At 43.0% G+C, this 23,544-nt stretch overlaps 1 protein-coding gene across 4 annotated transcripts in view; it reads left to right on the forward strand.

The window, feature by feature from the left end:
- The window catches only part of plce1 (phospholipase C, epsilon 1), a 363,575-nt gene that overhangs the window by 249,317 nt on the left and 90,714 nt on the right, over positions 1–23,544 (forward strand). For all 4 annotated transcript variants that reach the window (XM_048551434.2, XM_048551435.2, XM_048551438.2 and 1 more), the window contains 3 exons: positions 13,242–13,387; positions 15,585–15,843; positions 20,946–21,154. In XM_048551434.2, the coding sequence (XP_048407391.1) occupies positions 13,242–13,387; positions 15,585–15,843; positions 20,946–21,154 (614 nt within the window). The remainder of the gene's footprint in view (positions 1–13,241; positions 13,388–15,584; positions 15,844–20,945; positions 21,155–23,544) is intronic.

Here is a 23,544-nt window from a genome sequence, read left to right on the forward strand (position 1 = left end):
CAGATACACAGTAACAGTAATGGAAAACCGTAAAATACAATGATATAAGGCATCCCTTGTCAAAATGTTGCCACTGCCTGGAAAGCAATGTTAGTTGAAAAAGTAAATAAAAGAAGCAACAATTAAATTGTAAAACATGACCCAATGTTTCTGGGGGTGCTGAGAAAGGTAGTTTTTAAATAACCCACAATCTGGCGAGCAGGAGCTAGCTTGAAGCCTGAAAACCTGTAGCTGCAGCAAATGGGTTGGCATTCCTGAGAACTGCAGGAAATAGCAATATAGGCTGCATGATCCTCCCAGTAGTTGGTAGATATTCAGCTTTTGGTGTGACAGTGCTGAGTCGTTGACATTGTGAATACCCCACCCCCACCCCTAAAGGAATGGCCAGATGCGCCTCTTTTTGGGTGGAACATTATACCCAGTTGTTCAAGTAGATGTAAAAAAAAATCTCATGGCATCACTCAAAGCGGAGGCTAGGAATTCCACCAGGGGTCTGGTTAACTCCTATCCTTAGGTAGGATAGAACCCAAACATTCCCTTCTATCTGTGGTGAATGAGACTCAACAGGTGAGCTCCTCGGATCATCTTTAGTTCCATTCACCAGCAACTGAAGATGAAGGTTAGGCAGAGATCACCGATACCGCAATTTATTAACCACTACCTGCCTAGGTTATCAGACGAACACAAGATCAGACTTGAGTGGGAAGCTATCGTTGTACTGTAAGCAAGGCGTGAGGCTTGGGAGAGGGAAGCAGTCATTATATGAGAGTCACTGCCTTCAGCAAAAGATCAATGGGAAATGAAAACCAGAAACTGCTTGTAGATACATGGTAGTTGGATAACAATTTGAAGAAGAAATGATAGATTGCTAGAAAAATGGCTGTAACTACCGGCTAGGCTCATGATGTCTTCAGAGTTCAGGAATGTGTAGTTTGTGGAGGATAAAAATGGAGCACCCTAGTCACATAGTAACCATTTGTCACCTTAATAACTTTTGTTGACATGATGCATATTTACACCTCACTGGCAAATGGGACTAGATTTATTTAGAATGCCTGGTTCGCATGAACAAGTTGGACCAAAGATTCTGTTTCTGTGCTGTACATCTCTGTTTCTATGATTATTTGATCATCTTCCCGATAAAAAGGGGAATTGTGCAGCATCAACACCAGCAACAATCTACTCTGCACTGAGCGTCCTGTTTCTATACAGTTAATACCCTGTCATCTCAACACTATTGGCCTGGGCCTGCACCGTGAGCATGAATAAAGTTGCTTCGACCATCACAATGTCTGTTCCTTTCTCCATCCCTCCAACCACAACCCCAGTGTTACCATACTCAACCTGGACTCTAGATAGCCACTCTAGCCTCCTAAACCCCATTCTTTGCCCCATTATTACCAATTGTACCTTTAGCTACTTTGATTCAATACTCTACATCGCTTCCCTTCACCCTCTTGCCTCTTGGCTCCATCAGCCTCCTCTGTTAAGATTGTCAGTGAAACCTATCGATAATAAACTTGAGGTCACCCACCCCGATATCTCCACTGCTGACAAGATGCATATTTACACCTGTGTGGCACTATATAAATGCAACAAGTAGCTGAGATGAATGTACCTGGGTTTCCGTGGTCTTTCAGATTTTGGACCAAAGTGTTAGCTTCCTAACTTATTTCAACTAAGAATATGGAATGTGGAAGAAAAAACGGGGCCAAAAGAGTGAAACTTGTAGGTTGGTGTAGTGTACAAGCTGCGTGTGATGGCAGGATGGAAAATGTGCCTGTAGTTATCAAAGGCTATGTACCGAGACTAAACTCTATTACAGGGTGAACTGCCAAGCTGATTATCGAAGCAGCTGACTTATATATCAGAGATGAAATAATTTCTGCATTTTTGGTACTTAATTCCTTAACTGCAGAAGTGATAAATGCCAATGTTGCAAGGAGTAGCAATTTATTTCATGAATAATTGCAAATTGCCTCATCATGACCGGCTGTAGCTTTATGTCTGCAGGACTGCTTTCAGCCAGTGGATGAGCTTATCTGAGCATCAGTTTGAACAAAGGGCAGCAAACTGTAATGAACGTCACTGTGTCAAAAAACTCACTGTAGCCTGTTGTGCATTGTCTTGCAGTTTTGGACCTTATGTTTACCTATGAATGGTATATCCTGCTTGATTTTGATTGACTGTGGTTCCTCTATTGTGCACCCATATTAACAAGACACTTACCATCAGCAGTTAAGGTTATGACTTACTCCCCTCCCCTCCCTTGTCTGCCTTCCGCAGCTATCGTTCCCTCCGGGACACCCTGGCCCAGACTTCCTTCACCCCCAACACCTTCCCACAGAACTATAGCACCTTCCCCTGTAACCAGCGAAGGTGCAACACCTGCCCATTTACCTCCTCCCTCCCCAGTACCAAAGGGCCGAAACATACCTTCCAGGAGAAGCAACATCTCACCTGCAGTTTCCAGAAGCTATCAGAGACAGTAGGAACTGCAGATGCTGGAGAATCTGAGACAACAAGGTGTAGAGCTGGGTGAACACAGCAGGCCGAGCAGGAAAGCTGACGTCAAGAATGCCCTCGACCGTGTCTCCCGCATTTCCTGCAACTCATCCCTCACACCCCGCCCCCACAATAACCGCCTTAAGAGAATCCCCCTCGTCCTCACATACCACCCTACCAACCTCCGGATACAATGCATCATCCTCCGACACTTCCGCCATCTACAATCCGACCCCACCACCAAAGACATTTTTCCATCCCCACCCTTGTCTGCTTTCCGGAGGGACCACTCTCTCGGTGACTCCCTTGTCTGCTTCACACTCCCCTCCAACCCCACCACACCCGGTGCTTTTCCCTGCAACCGCAGGAAGTGCTACACCTGCCCACACACCACCTCCCTCACCAGCATCCCAGCACCCAAGATAACTTCCCACATCAAGCAGATGTTCACCTGCACATCTGTTAATGTGGTATTCTGCATCCGCGGTACCCGTTGTGGCCTCCTCTCCATCAGGGAAACCAAGCAAAGGCTTGGGGATCACTTTGCAGAACACCTATGCTTGGTTCGCAATAAACAACTGCACCTCCCAGTCGCGAACCATTTCAACTTCCCCTCCCATTCCTCAGACCACATGTCCATCCTGGACCTCCTGCAGTGCCGCAACTATGCCACCCGAAGGTTGCAGATACAGCAACTCATATTCCGCTTGGGAACCCTGCAGCCCAATGGTATCAATCTGGATTTCACAAGCTTCAAAATCTCCCCTTCCCCCCACTACATCCCAAAACCAGCCCAGTTCGTCCCCACCTCCCTAACCTGTTCTTCATCTCAGCCATCCCCTCCTCCCACCTCAAGCCGCACCCCCATTTCCTACCTACTAACCTCACCCTGCCCCCTTGATCTGTCCATCTTCCCTGGACTGACCTATCTCCTCCCTACTTGCCCACCTACACTCACCTTTACTGGCTCCATCCCCGCCTCTTTTTAACTTGTCTGTCTCCTCTCCACCTATCTTCTCCTCTATCCATTTTCTATCCACCTCCCCCTCTCTCCCTACTTATTTCAGAACCCCCTTCCCCTCCCCCATTTCTGAAGAAGGGTCTAGGCCCAAAACATCAGCTTTCCTGCTCCTAAGATGCTGCTTGACCTGCTGTGTTCATCCAGCTCTACACCTTGTTATCTCTTCCCAGGAGCTAGCCTAATCCATTCGCTGCTCACAATGTGGTCTCCTCTACTTTGGAGAAACGAAGCGTAGGCTTGGTGACCACTTTGCAGAACATCTATGTTCTACTCGCAAAAAAAGACCCTGAACTACTTGTTGCCTGCCACTTCAATGCACCACTTTGCTCCCTGGCCAACATCTCTGTCTCTGGCTCGCTATAGTCTTCCAGTGGACCCCAATGCAAGCTGGAGGAACAACACCTCATTTTCCACTCGGGGATCCTATAGCCCTCCAGACACAGCATTGAGTTCAACAATTTTAGGACCTAAACTCTCCCATGTCCCAGCTCCCCACCACACACACCATGCCCTGTTACCACATAGCCTGCCATTACATACCCCCCGCGGTTAGTCACTAACAGCCCCCATTAACAACTATTCACCCTCCCAGCCTGATGGTTAGCAACTCCTTAGTCTGTCCAACTGTCTTTCTCTCTCTTTGGGCTCCGTCCTGTCGTTTACTCCCTACCCCACCCACCTCCCTATTTTCTGCATATAAACTGTTGTTTTCCCAGCCACCATCAGTTCTGAGGTAGGCTAACTGGACCCGAAATGTTAATGCTGTTTTCTCCTCCACAGATGCTGGCAGACCTGCTGAGCTTTTCCAGCAACTTTGTTTTTGCTCCTGATTCACAGCATCTGCAGTTCTTTTGGTTTTTTTTTAAGATTATAACTGTTATGGTTTGAAAAGTGGGCCGGATTGGCTATGTCCTCTGATACTGCCACTCATTCGTGGCCCTGTTCAGCTGCTGTACAGACAGCTCAGTGATGTCTGCCTGCAAGAATGCAAGTTGTGGCACCAGTGGTCACTCCGAGTAAGTGTTCTGGCTCAATGTACAGCAAAGGTGGATCCCTGCCAGAACTACAGAAAATATTGCCGGAAGGTTGATACACATTTGAACTCTGACAAAAGTTTTCTGCAGAACGAGGAGCTATGAGAAAATAGTGTACCAGCCGTCAATAGTGGTCTTATGCGGGTAAAGGAGAACAAACCATTTAGCTGATGAAACAATTCCTTTTGACAGTCCGCTTAACTTTACCTAAAGTGGTGCAGTCCATGCAGTCCTTTTGATCTGCTTATTGTGGTCCCATCTATTCAATTACCTTATTAGAGACTAATTTACTCAATCCGCTCGGTTTTCCTTTCATGGTCTAATCTGCTCACTCAATTCGATCTCTCTGGGACCAGAGTCTGGATGGCTTTGGGCCTTATTATTCAGGCTTGGGCCACACAAGCTACTTGCAATGGCTTACCAAGAATGTGCCATAAATGGTTACAGACCACTTTCTATGCAATTAAATCCATAACATTACTTTCCAAGCAGTTTTAACACATCATTGCCTTCCTGAGTGTATGGGTGCGCAATGATTTTTGTGGAGGTGCGCGGTACATTACCTGTGTGCGTGTGTGTACAGGTACACAGTGAATTCCCGATTAATGTATGGGAGACACAGCGAGTGTCCTGAGGTGTACAGGGGTCCCAGTAATACGTTTGGGATGAGTGAATAGGCAGTTTCCTGGGGTAAATGGGGACACTGAACTCAGGCACTGCTTTCGTGTTTCTGAGCTATATTGAAATTCTGCTGAGACCGCCTGTCTCCCCTGCTCTTTTGTGAGATATACTCAGGCCTTCTGAAAGTAGCATGTTACAAATTTCCTCTTGCATTTGACCTCTCAGTTCCCACTGACCCTAAAACAAAATTCAGTGAGAAATAAAGGAAAAATCATAACATGAAAGATCTGTTCTCTCGAAAACTGACTAGCCGGCTATGATTTTTGATGTGTTTGAAAAGTTTTAGGGAAGTGCGTTGACCTGTTTGTTCAGTTCCCCATTCCTGACCTGATAGTGGTGGATACATACTTTGAGGATGTTGAAGAATGGAGTTGCGTTTTTGATTGTGGGATCATAAGATCAGCCTCTCTGCATAAACTTGTTCCATTTAATTGTCATGAAATTTGGTGCCTACTGCTTATCTATAAACATCCTGCTTTCGAACTGCTGCTGCTTAACTGTGGTCTCGGCCCCATGACAGTATCTTTCCCGGTTTGTGATGTTTTGCTGTCCCGTGTAAGTGAGGGCAGGGTTAGGATGCGGTCAGGATATGGGTTGTCTGTACCTCAACTCAGGGCCTGAAACTGACCTTGGACACAGTTGTCTGTATGAAGTGATCGCCTCTCTGATAACATATCACAAGATCAGGTCGAGAGAGCTTGCGATAAGTATTATTTCCTGATGTCCTGTTCACCACCTCATCTAAGTGGCACTGAAGGAGATCAGTAAGAGTCTTACAGACTGAAGACTGTGGAAGGAACGAGCCAGCAGCAAGTGGGAAACAGGGACCACTTTGATCTTTAAAATGATATTGTTGCCCAGTACAGTGGTCCCTGAACGGTTTTCACTTCACGGCTGGATGAAAGGCTACTTGAGATTTGAGTCCATCAAGCACTGTGTTGTCTTTGTTCAATATTGTTTCACGTACACACAAGGTTACCTAAAAACCTAACAGTTCTCTTTTATTACCACGGCAGCCTGTTCCATAATGTTTACGAAAGTGTGGGTAATTGCCTTTTAATCTTGTGTTATACAGTGTTCAGTGCCTTCTGTGTCATCTCTCTAAATGTTAGTTTAAAAAAGAAAGCACCTTTCTAAATCTGTCAGTTCATTTTTGTTCAAGTTCACTTGAATTGCAGAAAGGTTGGCTTTGAGGCTCTAGTTTTCTGTGATGGTCCTCCCAAAGTGAGTCGGGTAGTGTGTTTTCTGTGAGAACGCTGTCATGGCCTGGGGGACGTCCTGAGCGCGACCTCCACTATAATGGAAATGCAATTGTGTTTTTCTGTTGGTGTGTGCAGGGAAAAAGATTAATGAAGACAGATGTGAATCACAGTTCGAAACAAAAGTTATAATGAGGAGCAAAGAGATGGCAAGCCAGTCAAATCTCTATTTTGGCTCCATTCACAAAGGAGGGCACAAATATCATCCCAAAAATGTTGGGAAACAAATGGTCCAGTGAGTGTGAGGAACTGAAGGCAATCAGTAGGAGTATGGGAAAGCTGTTAGGGAAATTGTTAGGAATGAAGGCTGAAAATCACCAGGTTAAGCTATGTCCCAGAATACTTAATCATGTGGTCCTAGAAATTACAGATGCAGTTTCCAACCCGAAACATCAAGTTTCCTGCTCCTCTGATGCTGTCTGACGTCCAGAATTATAGTCTGTGTTACAGACACACAACACCTTGGTGAAGCTTAAATTTTCATCAGAGTTGAAACAGTCTAACTAACTCCAAGAGACTGCTGACTTGAAAACAGTCACACAGCATGACCAAGTATCAGAGGGTGAAAAGACAAAACTTGCAGAAGGCTTGGAAAAGCTCTGCACAGAGAAGGTCAATATTCTCATGCAATTGAGCCAACAAGTGAGATACTGATGGAGGTAAAAGACCCCCCTTCACTGAAATATTCAAAGTTCCAAGATTAGCTGGGGGGAGGGAGAAAAATTACTACAATCACCTGAGTGATGGTATTGGGTTTGAAGGTGAAACTCTGGAGAGGACAAGACGAAAAGTCTTTGTTTAAGCTGAGAACACTGTTGGAGACGCATGGTTTAAGTAAAAAGAGACCTGTGTAGTGGGAGGTCACGCAGAAAAAAACAGTTAAATGTTCATAGCGAAATGCAAATAGTTTAATGATAGAACTGAGGGGTGGGATTGGGGAGGAGGAGATGTGCAGTAGGGGGTTAATTATTACATTTTTAAGAATAGTGACTGACGTGTGTGGAAGGACCTATGTCAGGTTTAATGGATCTGGAGACAATGGGAACTGCAGATGCTGGAGAATCCGAGATAACAAAGTGTGGAACTGGATGAACTCAGCAGGCCAAGCAGCATCTTAGGAGCACTAAGGTCCGAAACGTCAGGTTTAATGGAGCTGGAGCTTGAATCCGCAGGCTTCCAGAAGATACAGCTACCGTTCCTTGTATAGTCTTATGTAGAATAAAGTCTTACAATATTTAGGCCATAAAGTGCAAACCTGATGTTGCTGCAATAACCTTTGTTGCTTGATTTAATTGGTGAGTTTTTGGATTTGTGTCCACTTGGGAAAATTCCTCAATATGTGAGACCTGAATCGCAACAAAGGAATGTAAGTTCTCCTGCCTGTTTTAGGTGGGGACCTTGCTTCCACAACTGGATAGCCGCATGAAAGTGTTTATTAATTGGAGGTTGGTGGTGAGGGAAGCATTACAGTTTTGCATTCCTTTTTTTCTCCCCACTTAATGCGTTGGGAACTGGGAAGGACAGAGTTTTAGACAGCAGAAAATGAGCCTGAGTGCTTCCCACATTGGATCTGGCTGTCGGACTAGATATAAACTTTAACAAAGTTCTGGATGTGAGTTTGCTCGCTGAGCTGGAAGGTTAGTTTTCAGACGTTTCGTCACCATTCTAGGGAACATCATCAGTGAGCCCCTGACGAAGCACTAGTGTTATGTCCCGCTTTCTATTTATCTAGTTAGGTTTCCTTGGGTTGGTGATGTCATTTCCTGCATTGGTGATGTCATTTCCTTTTCTTTTTCTCAGGGGTTGGTAAATTGATTTAGAGCCAATGTGTTTGTTGATGGAATTCCGGTTGGAATGCCATGCTTCTAGGAATTCTCGTGCATGTCTCTGTTTGGCTTGTCCTAGGATGGATGTGTTGTCCCAATCAAAGTGGTGTCCTTCCTCATCTGTATGTAAGGATACGAGTGATAGTGGGTCATGTCGTTTTGTGGATAGTTGATGTTCATGTATCCTGGTGGCTAGCTTTCTGCCTGTTTGTCCAATGTAGTGTTTGTCACAGTTCTTGCAAGGTATTTTGTAGATGACATTCATTTTGCTTGTTGTCTGTATAGGGTCTTTTAGGTTCATTAGCTGCTGTTTTAGTGTGTTGGTGGGTTTGTGGGCTACCCTGATGCCAAGAGGTCCGAGTAGTCTGGCAGTCATTTCAGAAATGTCTTTGATGTAGGGGAGAGTGGTTAACAAAGTGCTTATTTTACCTCTTTTTCTTGTGAATGTACTTCACAGGTTCAAGCGTCTACTTGTTGGCAGCACTCCTGCCTCTAAACCACAAAGTCATAGGTTCAAGTCCCTCTACAGTCTTAAACACACCATCGAGGCTGGTATTTCAGTACAGTACAGAATCTGCAGCATTGTGGATGTAACATCTTTCCGATGAGACATTACAGCATTTCCTTCTGTCTAAGTGTAAAAGATTCTAAAATGCTTTTTATTTGAGTATAAGCAACAAATTCTCCAAATGCCTTGACCAACAAATTCTTCATCAATAAACACTGTAAATAGTAGACTCTTTGGTCATTATTTTATTCGTTGTTTGTTGGACCTTGCTGTGTGCAGATTGGCTGTTGGAGTTGCTTCATTTTGTCAGCAATTCAAAAGGAATGAATTGACTGTGAAGTGCCTGAGGTTATGAAAGATACCTTCTAAATGTGAGATCTTTCTTCGCTGTTCTTTAAAAAAGCCACTCATGTTCTAGGACCTGTTTAGGAATCAAGACAAATGGAGACCCTTGCCTGTCCACAGAACATTGCTGATTCTTCTAGTCAAATGGATTGTTGGGGAGAGAACTGATGCAGAATGATTTGTGCTCGGAACCCGTGACAGAATGGAATATGATGGGATTTAGGGGTAAAATTTACAAGCAAGGTAAACCATGCAAGGTGTCTAAGATCAGCATGTTCTGCTACCATCCATATTGTAGAATTTCACTCCGAATGCCCTTTGTGTGGAATTTATTTGTTCTCACTGACACTGGCCTCCATTCCGGTTGGCCTGTTGCTCTCTGGGCCATAAATGAAGTCTTCGGGTAGAGGAAGTAAAGCAATTCATTAAAGCTTAGGTTGTGTGTATTTGACATCGTCGAAGGTCCCTGGTTAGGGTCAGTTTTGAACTTGCCTCTGGGGTGATAACCTGACACAATGACACATCTGTCCACTATAGAACCTGACACATTTTTAACTCATTGCAACCAAGAGATCAAAAAGTTGGTAGATTCTACAATCGGCTGGTGGACTACTTCTTCAGGTTATAATATTAAATATAACTATCATGGCATCCAAAATGTAGAGAGCAGTTTCAGATTAGTTTGTTTTTGTAACCTTGTTTAGTGTTCTCATTATGAGCTACGCCAAACATGAGATACTTCTGATCTGACTAATTTTTAGCAAAAAATGCATTTGCAAATGGAATTGCAGGTTATATAATTAGAACGATTAATTAGTATGTCCACACATAGCATCACCCTAATGATTCCTACCCTTCCAAAAGTGGACTATTGAGAAAACCGGGGAAAATGTCAATTTAAATTCTTAAAAGTCATTTGTGGAAGGTGATATTCCACAGTAAGGATTGAAGAGAAATGAGTATCTTCCTCCAGTTCACAGCAGTACTTTGTGAGGTGAACTGAAGGGAAAATTTCAAGTATCACCACCCAGTGTCGCAGATTAGAAGCGAATATATTTTATTTATTTCTTATCTGGTGGTGTTAGCACAACCATTTTTTTTTGAGCATCCATAATTGATCTCTTGAACTCGTACTTTTGTGATTATGTTCTCACGTTGCCCTTCGACAGGGAATCCCAGCCAAATTGTAGGACCAGCAATCTGTATTGAAAAGACCAGGCTTATAAAGTTTCAGATCACTGGTGACCCCAGGTCATCATTAATGGTGGAGGACTCCACGATGGTGGTGCCATGAGGGGGAGGATCGACAGAATTTGAAATTAAAAAGCAGCGTTCACGTTTTCAGGGCATTGGCAAGAACTTCAATACAATTAAACTCCTTGAAGTCTAATGATTGTTGTAAAAGCTAAAGGTCAGGAAATTTATAAACATCAAAGTCCATGAATAACAGTGAAACCAAACATTCAGAATATATTTTTTATAGTTTTAGGTGGGGGGGATGAAATATTGACCACAAAACATGGACTAATCTAGAAAAGTGTCATTGTTTCAGACAGGAATAGCAGGAACTGTACATGCTGGAGAATCTGATGTAACAAAGTGTAGAGCTGGATGAATACAGCAGGCCAAGCAGCATCAGAGGAGCAGGAAGGCTGATGTTTCGGGCCTAGAAGGGTCCAGCTCTACACCTTGTTATCTCATTGTTTCAGACAGTTGAGTGTCTGCGGAATTCCTTGCTGCAGAGAGCTGTCAGGACAATGTATATTTAAGGCTGAGACAGATTCTTGATTGGTTGGGGCATCAAGGGTTACAGTGGAAGGACAGGAAAGTGGACGTGATGTGTTCAGATCAGTCATGATCCCATCGAGGGGCCAAAGGCCTGTTTCTTCTGGTCTACGTGATCCCAATGTTCACTGTTGAGGTTCTCATGTATGATCTCACCCAATACAAGGCAACTTTAGTATCTTGCTGTCTTTTTACACTCCTGTCTCTGGAGTGGGACTTCAATTTGTGATTGTTAATGAAACTGAAGATTTGTCAGCACACCAGATAGTTGTACAGTATATCCTGCGATGAAGGAAGTTGTATTGTGCCATATAACTGGCCCCTCACATTATTAAAATGATGGCAGGGAAAGTGAGTCATTATCTAAATTAGTTATATCACTTTGTGTGGAAATCCATGCAACCCAAGCTGGTAAATAATATACTTTAATGTATAAAAGTGGTAATTTGGTAGGACAGAAATTGAGCATTGCTGATGAAAGATTTGAAGATTTCGTTATGCACTCATCAGGACAATTCGTAAGAACTCCAGTTCAGGTGGAAACCACTGTACATATGCATGAGAAGAAAGGGCTACCAAGTTGTCTTTGACTGGTTGAGGCCTGACCGAGGAGGATGCAGCCATTAATGCTGATTGACAGTCAATTGCCAGACTTTATCCCAAATTTAACACAGGTAATTTTGCTCTGATATAGCCTGGGAATTGCCCAGAGAAATGAATTACAGTGCTGGTGTGCGCAGGTATGTGGGCTGTATATCTCAAAGACTGACGGATTTTAACCAACAGTACATCCCTTCAACTGTTCATAACAATAAACTATACAGACCATGCCCAACTGAGCTTTGCTTTCAAAACTTGCAACATTGTGTCTGACTGTGTTAGATGTGACTGTGCAATTGGAGAATATTTGCTGAATAATTCTGAGTGTGCGAGGAATTACACTGATGACAATTTAGGATTGTCAGTTGAGCTTGTAGTGCAGTGCACCTATTTGGACTGGAAGCTGCATATTAATATGAGAGATCCTGCTCTTGGCATGTGTTTTAATCCAACAAATTAGGCAACAGCTATTTGTTGGTTCATTTTGCAAATGTCCTGTCCAAATAGAGTCAACCTGCCTGATTTAAAATTTAAAGAATGCCGAATAGTTAATTTTCTATTGGTATTAATAGGCACATTCACCATGGCAACACCTATGTCAGCCAATGAGGACTCTGTATTGTTGACCAGTATAAATGTTGTTTTTCTCTTGAATTGGCATCTCTTGCAAATTGCCCTGATGAGCGCATGATGAAAAGATTTGACAAATGTACCTTCTTTCAGCAATCCTTCAATGTACTAATCTGAAGAATCATTCTTCTTGAGACAGCCATGTATGATGCAGCTGTTTGAGGAAGGTATAATAGAAAATGGGCAGTTGGACATGGTTAATGATAGTTGAAAGCTCGGCACAGTAGCAATACGGGTATGTTACTGGGCCAGTATTCTAGAAGCTTGAACTAACAATCCAGAGAGGATGAATTCAAATCCTTAAATATCAGTTTGAGAATTTGAGTTCCATTTAATTTAATGAAGTCTGGAAAAGTAAAGCTGATATAAGTAAAAATGATCATAAGACGATTGGACAGTTATAAAAACTCTGTGGGTGCAGCATATTTTTTAAGGATTGAAATTGTAAATGCCACATACAGCTAGATATAATGTTGTCACTAATTTACAGTAATTATTATTCTTCTTTGCACAGCAAGTTTCACACTCAAATTTCAGGCAGGTGGGTAATTGGAGTATACTGATCAGACTGGTGGAATATGGGTTATAACGTGACCTCAACTACTGAAAGAAAACTTCTCTCTTGCTATATGTAATTGACCGATGGGAAGGGCCTGCAAAGTACTTCCACAATTTCCACTCAGCAGGGACTCGCAATGATACGGCATTGAACTGGCAATCTCAGATGGGAACTGATGGGACTGAGTGGAGTGAGAGATGTTCTTTCAGAGTTGTTGAGGACGGGGACCCGTCAAGTTTTTGTTTTGTTCAGGATTGCTACTGTCAAACCTGGTATTCTAATCGCAAAGCGTCTATTCCTTTCTCTGACGAAATCAGTTTCTAAATAATGCATAGGGTAGACATTGCCAGTTGAATTGTTCCTAACCAGAACAATATACAGATTAAGAACGTGTGTTCCTGCAGACAATACTGTAGCAACATGATATCATCAGTAAACATGATAATAAATGGAACAACTTCACTAAAAGTAAATCCATCATGTTTCAGGTGAGCTCCTGGGTGACATGGTTGATCCTGACTGCTGGCTCCATGGAGGAGAAGAGAGAAGTGTTCTCTTACTTGGTTCATGTGGCCAAGTGTTGCTGGAACATGGGTAATTACAATGCAGTGATGGAATTCCTGGCAGGCCTCAGGTATTGTTGATTCATTCCTCCACTGAAGTAGCTTCAAAGTTAAGATCAGAATGCATTTTTCCATATTATATACAGGCCACTTTGATCATGAGTTGGCTTTGGCACTAGCTCAAACGTTGCTTTTAGATAAGTTAGCTCCAGTTGTTTGACAGGAGTTGAAAGAAGAATTTAGGAGAATTAATAGATTACTCCAAATGTTTGCATTAAAAGGAGCAGTTTTGTGTGATGGTGGATTTAGAGACCGAGACTTTTATCATCAATCCAAATGTTATATATTGTGCAGGAAGGAATTTTCTCTATTTCCTCCGCACGGTGTTTGCATTCTGAATCCAGTAACTTCCCCCTTGCTTTAGTGTTCATACTGCCAATGTCATGGCTATTGTTACACACTCTTGAGAGGAACCATCATGATAGTATAGCAGGATGCCACAAGACTGAAAACTGAAGAGATAATAGGGGCAGGACATTACATTTGCACTTCAGGCAGAAAGGATACTCCTTATTATGTGCAGGGGCCTTTTTGATAGAGGTTTCAAAGGTTGAACAGCTTGAATGTGTAAAATGAAAAGTCTGTTGTCTGCTAACCAACTTACATTTGATGAGAGCAGAAGTCTGGACCAATTTTGAACCTTGGGCCTCCTGGTCCTGCCACGTACTGGCCGCAGGGTTCCAAAGCTGGGCCTCAGAACTGGCTCGACATGAAACATTCTCATCGCGACAGTTAAGTTGGTCATTGGCACTAAAGGAAAGCAGATCATCAAAGAACGTGTAGAAGTGGGTAAGGTGAGGTACTGAGTGGTAATAGAGCCAAGTTTGCAATAACCAAAGGCCCATTTCACTCCACTGAGGCAATCAACTATGATATCTGGGGTATCACAATTAGTTTAGCGACAGCGATTAAGTATTTTTACGCAAATGTCTATTTTTATCCACCCAGGCCCCACATGTCCATACTTAATGATCTTGGCCACCTTAGCCCCAAGCTTGTACAATCTTGTATCCAATACCATTGATTTTTTTTGAGTAATGTTCTATTATAAAAATTTAATTAAATTTATCAGAGGACTTCTGTAGTTTTCTCATTCTTTAAGTTGAAACAAACCTGACAATGTATATGCTTATTTACTGAATGTGAAATTTAACTCTCAGACGTACTGCTACGACCTTGGTACAAGCCAGTAACTTTTAAAAGGAAATTCAAAGTCCCATTTGTTAATTGGCATTGCCGCAAGATTTCACATTTCAAATAGCCCTTTCTTTCTACAAGTGTTAAACAAAGTAAAATATCACTAACATAAACTTTGTAAACACACAATTTAAATTCCAGAATCTCAAGAGCACTTGCATTTTATTCTTATTTCCACCACAAGGTTGTCTCTATTTGATTGTATTTGAGAGTCCCTTCACTTCTACGTGGACCAAACCAAGGCATGTCACAGCTCTAAAGAATTGTCTTTGATTCTCCTCACTTTTCCTGCTGTTTTTCAAGCTATGGGATCTCTCTGAATCCTTATGCTAGCATCACAGTAGACACACAAATCCATCTCTCTGAAAGCACTTCGCAATAGTGCGCAGCTCAAGCATGAACCTCACTATATTCTTGCTTTAGTGACTCTAAATCAGAATCACCCCTAGAAAGAAAATTGCTTCGATAAAACTCAAAGCCCAAAACAGCATCCTTGCAATTTAAGCTCATGGTAATGCGATGCTCCTGAAATGTTTCACAAAGTAGTTCAAATTAACTATTCCTAGTTCCAAATTCAAACTTTCTTTTGAGAAACTATGAACAATTCAAACGTTTTATTTCAACAGCTACAGGTCTCCCACCTCCAGCAAAAGGCACAGAGAGGTTAACTACCTTCCATTACGTCCCACTATGACTTATTAAACAAACAAAGACCATCTTTTTATTTCCAATTACTTCAGGTTTGTATGCCAGTTACTCAAACCAGGTGTTTTCATTTAAGTGACATTTAAAAATTTCATTCTTCAACTTAAATGTTATACTTCCAAGTCATGTGAATCATAAACTTAGCTATTCCTGGCAATAGTGACAATTCTTACTTTCTACTTCCAGCGTTAATTCTGAGCTGTAGCAAAAATGTTCCAAAGAAATGAATGTTTTGATCTCTCTATTGTTGCCTGCATTTTAGGGCATGAGATCATTGGATACAGTTTGGTAGTCTTTCTTTTCCAGGTCTCGAAAGGTTCTGAAGATGTGGCAATTTATGGACCAATCTGACATTGAAACTATGAGAAGCCTGAAAGATGCTATGGCACAGCATGAATTGTCATCTGAATATCGCAAAGTAGTTAGCCGTGCTCTGAACATCCCAGGCTGTAAAGTGGTCCCCTTTTGTGGAGTGTTTCTGAAGGAGCTTTGTGACGTTCTGGATGGTGCAGCCACCTTGATGAAGTTTCAGTCTCGTTGTGATTCTCAGGAAGATGCCATCGAGGTAAGCATTGTGTGCCCCGATGGTGAAACCAAACATTGTGTGTTGGACAACTTCCTTGTCTAATTGCAAGATTTTCACTGGCAGATAATTTAAATCTGTAAGACTAAAGAATTGCTCACAAATGTTCTGTTGCTTATTTCATTTTCCTTCCAAAAACAGCCTGCAGTGCCTATAAATTGAAGTTGAAAATGGTAAGATTCAGTTTGGTAGTGAATAAAATGGAATGGATGCTCTGTTCTAGTTTTCGACTGTGCCACTTTTGTGTGTGAAATTCCACTTTTTAAAAAAAAAATCATTTCTTGGTTTGTTTAATGGGTGAGGAGTTTTAATGCACCTTCACTTGCTGGAAAATCAAATTGAATATCAGAGCCACAAATTGTATTAAGCATGCACTTTTGGGTGTGAGCAGATATTGAAGGCTAAATTTTCCTGACCTCAGCACTGCTGCAGTGTGAGGACCACGCCTTTTTGAGGTTGGCATGTGGCAAACATCAATGTTTTCCAAGACATGCTCGATCAGTGGGTCACCTGTCTACAATAGCAGCCAGTGGGAACAAGCTGGAGGCAGGAGATGGAAGTCATGGGCCCCGTTTAAAGAGTGTGCATCTGGCTTCAAAGTTGAAGCAGATGGGGAGAGTCATCCTTCAGGGAACCATCGATCGAAGCAGTGCAGGCCCAAGGTTCACTGTTGCCCCTTGGAGGTGATGGTAGCGGTGGTCTCAGCCACACAAACCACATTGTTTCCAGAGGTCAGGACACAAAGGAGTCTTGGCTGGATCTCACCAGAGGCCCAAGAGCATGGCATGATAAGAAATATTGGACCCAGTGCAGGAAGCATTCTCCTTTCTGTAGAGGTGAGTATGAAGCTGTCAGCCATGAATCTGTTATAGAGACAGCACAGCTCTGAGCACTACATCCTAAAGTGGGCAGAGAATAGAAATTTGTCCAACTGAGCAAGGAGGACTGCACTGTCACCTTAGTCCCACTACCTCTTGGGTTACAACATCAAATAAAAATAGTTTCCAATTATCAAAATGCCGTATCTGTGCCATCTGTTTAAAACAAAACTATCAACTTTCCTAACCACAAATGATTTATTATTAAAACAAAACTTTGTTCCGTGCATTTACATTAATTATTGAACACACGCACAGTTGGTAATTAGAATCGTCCACAGAGAATCCCTACAGTGTGGAAGCAAGCTATTTAGCCCATCGAGCCCACACTGACTCTCCGATAAGTATCTCGTCCAGACCCATCCCTAATCCTTTCCCTGCATTTCCCAAGGCTAACCCACCTAGCCTGCACTTATTTGAACACTGGGCAATTTAGCACGGCTAGCCCACCTAACCCGCACATCTGTGGGAGGAAATTGGAGCACCTGGAGGAAGCCCATGCAGACACAGGGAGAACATGCAAACTCCTCCCAGACAATTGCTTGAGGGTAGAATCAAATCTTGGTCCCTGGTTCTGTGGGGCAACAATACTAACTTCTGAACCACTGTGCCACCAGTAATCTAGAAACACAAATGCTTTTTCCACTAAACAATATCAAAAGAGAGAGAGAGAGAGAGAGAGAGAGACCCGTTCTCTTTCTCTGTCTGTCAAATTCTCTCATTCTCACACAGTTACACTCTGTCACACTCTCTGAACGTGCCGTACACTTACACATGCACACAGTCACAGTCGTCTTGTGTCCCAACTGAAGACCACACAACAACAGAAGCCAATCACAGTTCAACGGTGCTGGTACAGATCTGCAGCAAAGCCAGCCTTCATCACCCAATATGAAGCTGGATGAACACAACAGGCCAAGCAGCATCAGAGGAGCAGGAAAGTTTGACATTTCGGTTCGAGACCCTTCTTCAGAAATGTAGGGTCCCGACCCGAAATGTCAAACTTTCCTGCTCCTCTTATGCTGCTTGGCCTGTTGCGTTCATCCAGCTTCACACCGTGTTGTCTCAAATTCTCCAGCATCGACAGTTCCTATTATCTCTGTAACAATTTTAACCCCACTGCGAAACTCATTTCTGATCTTTCAATGATCTCTTTCAAAGAAATACCCCATCCAGGTATTTGCATGAAACCCAAAATAAATCCATTTTTCCACACGTTCTCCAAAAATCATATTCTCCAAGAAATGTTACGTATGAAGTATTTTCATAACAACATGCTAAGGAGATTATTGTCCGTTACCTGAGAGAGGGGACTGAAACTATATCAGCTTGTGACACGAACATCCGTTGTGATAGTGTATCAAAATGGGAAAATGGAACGGCTATGTGGAGCTGTCCTATCCATCTTCACATTGCAGGAGAAACATGCATTCAGTGTCTAAGGGAGTAATTTCTGAGGGGTTGAAGGAACTGACCTGGCTATATTGATGCTCCTAGTGAGAACAGGAGGCCCTTTACACTGGGCAGATGGTAGCAGTGGTTGGTAATAGTGAAATTGGTGTGTGATTGAGAGAGCGCAAATGTTTATTGGATCCTTCATGAAAGTGTTTTCAGGAGGGGTTCACCTTTCTGAAGTTGTTTCCATTGGATGCCACAACTTCTGAGATGGAGGAGGACATGTAACTGATGTTTTCTGTCTTCCTTGTTGATGAGGCCAAAGGATTAGTAACAGCTAATCCTTGATCCCATTGCTGCCTCTGAGGTTGACTTGTAGCTGAGGAACCGTTGTCCTGGGATTGAATCACATTCTTCACTGGTGCAGGTACGTGGCTCCTCATTTGATCTTAGAAGGAGTGGCACAATGTGAGCAAGGAGGGCAGCATGTGAGCAGGAGAAGGTGTTGAAACCAGAGTGCAGTCTCCATTGGACTGTTCCAGTTGTGTTTACCCAGTTGGAGGACCCACTGCCCTGGGGACCACGTGTACAGCAGCTGCCAGTGGAACACAACAAGGCATGTGGCCATCAGCAGAGATTCCCGAGACAGTGCATTCCTTTCAATGAAAATGGAGGAGCCCATTCATGACATGAGCATTGCAATGTGTCCACATATGTGCTCTCTCTCTCGCTAAATAAGAACATGCAGATTGGACTGAGGCAGAATGGAGTGGTGTAGATGGTGCATTGCCCAATGGAGTCCCATCTTCTGGAACTGCTCCTTTTGGCCCTCTGTAATGGAACCTCCAACAGCAGGTGGTGAAGGTGAGCGATGGCCCTGAGGAGGGGAGCTTCAGCAGGTGTGCAGAGTTTTCAACAGCAGGTGGCGCCAGTCAGGGAGCACAGCTGGAGGAGTCAAATGGACCATCTCTGGAATAAAAAAAATCTTTGGGGAGACCTTTATGGGAATAAGGAGCAAACAGGCAAAAGATTTTGATATAAACCACAAGCTTCATTTTGATGTTGCTACAGTAAATAATTATTTGTTTAACCTTAATTTTCCTTCTGCTTATAATGACCTGGTATCAGTTGGGAACTGATTCCCCACGTCATGATCCTTGTGTGGTCAAATCCCATGTTGCTTAAGTAAGATAGATGATGATTCTCAGGGCTTTCTGACGGAGGTTGTCCTGGCACAAATGCACTGGTTCAGCTGGCTATGGTGCTGTTATGTGCCCAGAGATCCAAAGGAGAAGTGCCATGGTTGTCTTGCGTGTGAGGAAGGCCTCTTGAACAGATAGCCTCCGCATCCTAGCCGCAGGGAAACATCATGTAAGACCTCTTGCAGGAGGTCATAGAGTTGTTGTTAGAATTACAAGGACATTCACCTGGCTGCACGTTGAGAAGTCTTCCTTAAATTGATGTGTTTGAATTTGAGTAAGATGGCTGTGTTTGAAAAATTGCGTTTGTCATGTCACTTAGTGTGAGAGATGGGATTTAGTCAGTGGCTGTGTATGGGTTCTGAAAGTGTGCCTAGACTCCTCGGTGATGTTGAGTGCTAAACCCTGTGCAAACTGGGCCTATCCTTAAATGCAGGAGAGGGGCTGCTAAGTATAAACTGGCAATCTGATTTAGAGTCTGTAATTGAAGGCTCTGCCGTGCTCAGGAGAGGTGTTCCTGGATCGGAATATCCTGGACCGCAGCTTCTGTCCATCATTCTAACCCAGGCCAATGTCAACGTCCCATTGTCAGAGAGTTTCTTAGCCACTTAAGACCCCAGCTGCCAAACTGCTTGTGTACCTTTCTGAGGTCTTCAATAAGACTTCGTCTGTCTCTAGTCTCAATCATGCATCAAGAACAGCACAATGATTCCTGTGATAATGGGAACTGCAGATGCTGGAGAATTCCAAGATAATAAAATGTGAGGCTGGATGAACACAGCAGGCCAAGCAGCATCTCAGGAGCACAAAAGCTGACGTTTCGGGCCTAGACACTTCATCAGAGAGGGGGATGGGGTGAGGGAACTGGAATAAATAGGGAGAGAGGGGGAGGCGGACCGAAGATGGAGAGAAAAGAAGATAGGTGGAGAGGGTGTAGGTGGGGAGGTAGGGAGGGGATAGGTCAGTCCAGGGAAGACGGACAGGTCAAGGAGATGGGATGAGGTTAGTAGGTAGGAAATGGAGGTGCGGCTTGGGGTGAGAGGAAGGGATGGGTGAGAGGAAGAACCGGTTAGGGAGGCAGAGACAGGTTGGACTGGTTTTGGTTTTCCCAAAACTTCTGATAAACTCTCAGTTCTCAATTTACGGCTATCTCCAATGCCTGTCTGCTGCAGTGGGCATGTAGCCACCCTCGCTACAAACCACTTCTGGAAAATGTGCAAAGGGGTGACTGTGGACCAGGTTGCTGGCATGTTTACGCTTCAGCGCATCATTTAACTCTCCTTCTCAAAATCTAACCCAGGTTTTCAGGAGAACTGTTGGGGAAATATTGCAATGGTGTACTAAATTCTGTTTCCCTTGTCTTTTTACATGTGGGGTTTGGAAACACTTCAGACCAGTTCAACTTATATACGATTTGGAACCTGTAACTTCCTTAAGGTTTGTGTAGATCCCCACTGTACACAATAGTGAAATTTATTACATGGGGGATATGTGAAATATGCAAAGTAAAGTGGCTAACCATTTTCAGCTCTAACTATGTGAAACTGTTTCATCAGTCTCCAATTTAATCTGTTCTATGGGGAGTTTGCTAACACTGAGAGAATGTCCCCAGTTTGTTGCAGATTACAATGGCCAGGACCATTTCTTTCAACGGATTGGGAAAGATGGCCTAAACAATACTGAGAAAGAATCCACAGTAAACAACATCCTGCAGACCATTCGAAGCTGTAACAGAAGCCTCGAGTGCGAGGACGGCGAAGAAGGTGCCGGTGAAAGTTGCACTTCACGGAAGAACTCGTTCAAAGAGAGAAATAAATATCAGTAAGTAATAGAACAGTTTCCTAATGGCATTCATTACAATAAAATACACATGTGGAGACAGCTCAATAAGGTAACTGGAGCAAACAACAACAGACGGACATCCTTCAGCCCATCACATCACTTCTAACAGTGGTGTCTCATCTGCTAGGTAGATTTCCATTGGCTGTCAGACCTCACAAAGGGAACTGAAGGATTTTCCCAACCCTTCCCACTTTGCCAACGCTCCTGGTATTACTCCCACTCCGTTGAACATTCCTGCTGCTGCAGGGAACTGTACACATCCAGGTAGAACTTTTGCGAGCTGGGCCTGGGGAATTGATCTTTGGGTTTAGGCTTAGGGTCATGTTATTGTTAGGGTTAATGTTGTGTGTAAAGTTTCAGAAAATTGTTTTCAGGGACTGTTTTATTTCACCGGACGAGGCTTTTACTTGGAAGGTGGGTTGGGATTCGGTGTCTTTTTGCTATTAAGGGAGATGGATCCACCTTTATTTTGTGCCATCCTGATTATTTGGACAGCCAGAAGTAGTTTAAACTTTTGAGTCTTGCTACTTTTCAGCAGCTTTCACAAGACTGTAGTAAACTAGGAAGCATTTCTACTGAGTGACCTACAAGGGGGCCAGGCTACAGACCATGAGTAGGCTTTGTTTCTGCATACTTGATTAAGTCTCTGGAGGTTTTTCATATGGGGTGTGATGGGGTTTGCAGAGTTTGTTTGATTCAGTTGGAAAAGTTGCTTATTTCTCTGCTATTGCAGATGGTGGAAAGTAAGCAATTCATCAGTATCTCTGAGCTCTTGATTAGTCTGTTCAATGCATAAACCAACATATTGTATCACAGATAACAAGGTGTAGAGCTGGATGAACACAGCAGGCCAAGCAGCATCAGAGGAGCCGGAAAGCTGACGTTTCAGGTCTAGACCCTTCTTCAGAAAATTTACTCTACACCGTGTTATCTCAGATTCTCTAGCATCGGCAGTTCCTACTATCTCTATATTGTATCACAGTTTGTTGCAAGGCTAAATTGGCAAAGGTATTTAAATCATTCACTCTTTGGGGCTTTTATCAGTTCAAATGAATGGTGTCTCTGTCAGTCCAGTATGTTCTCAGCACCACTGAACTGTCAACACTGGACTTGAGCCAACAACCATTAGAGGTAAGAGCAATATAATGTGGCATTGAGACAAATACATGTATAAACACCTGAACTTGAGCTAACAACATTCTGGTCCCAAATCATTAATGTATAATTCAAAATGTTATCAAATGCATTTATGCACCACTGGCATGTTCCCAATTGCCATTAGTGATAAGCTGCTGACAATCTATTTAAAATAATGTTATTACTCAAACTTTACAAGAAAATAGTTATCATTGGTGTTAAAGTGAGAGAGTCAACAGAGACATTAGGAGAAGCAGGTTATTGTAAATATTAAACAGTGCAAATTTAGGATATCCTTTTTTTTAAACTTAAGTTTTCTTCAATAGCCTTTGGGGAAAAAAGAGGAGTTGATGGGTGAATAAAATTTAGCTTTTGAACTGTTGAACCTGAAACGCTTCAAGCTCATCCATTCCAGCATAATCTTGCGTGCTTGGTGGTTGAGTCAAATTTGTACATAACAGGGACATTTTTAACTTATTAAATCGCAAGCCTATATCATTGCTTTGTGAGATGTTTGTTTTGGGGTTTCTGGTGAGAAATAACAGCATGTCCCCCTATAACTGCAGAACAAGTGCTATAGCTCAGCAGGAAGATATCTTGCCTCTGAATCAGTAAGTTGTTTAAACTGCACTCCTAAGGCCTGCACATATAACTTACATTGGCCCTCCAGTGAGAGTTAATACTCTGGTGGAAGTGGTGTCATAATGGTAACTGACATCACCGGACTAATAATCCTGAGGCCCAGGCTGATACATACAAACACGGGGTTCGACTACCCCTCCACTGACATCTAGTGAAATTTAAAAGCAAACATTATTGTTGTAAAAACCCATCTGGTTTTCTCATGTCCTTTCAGGAAGAATATTTGCCATCATCACTTGGTCTGACCTACAGGTAACTCCAGACTCACAGCAATGTGATTGATATTTAATAAAAAGTGCTGTGACAAAGTCATTTCGTACAAGGGTCTATGCCAGGAATAAATTAAGAAAAAAAACCTTGAGCACCAGAGCAATACAGTGGGTGGAATTTTAGACTGAAGTTCTGAGCACCTTTTCAGGGGAACATAAAAGATTCCTTGTCACTATTTTGAAGACGAGTGGACAGGTTCTCCTCAGGACCCTGGTCAATGTTTATCCCGCACCCGCCATTAAAAGCAGATGATCTGATCATTACCTTGTTGTGGTGGGAAGTTGCCATGTGCTAGCTGGCAGCTATTTCTGACACGATTA

The sequence above is a fragment of the Stegostoma tigrinum genome, chromosome 20, assembly GCF_030684315.1.
Source record: "Stegostoma tigrinum isolate sSteTig4 chromosome 20, sSteTig4.hap1, whole genome shotgun sequence".
NCBI lineage: Eukaryota > Metazoa > Chordata > Chondrichthyes > Orectolobiformes > Stegostomatidae > Stegostoma > Stegostoma tigrinum.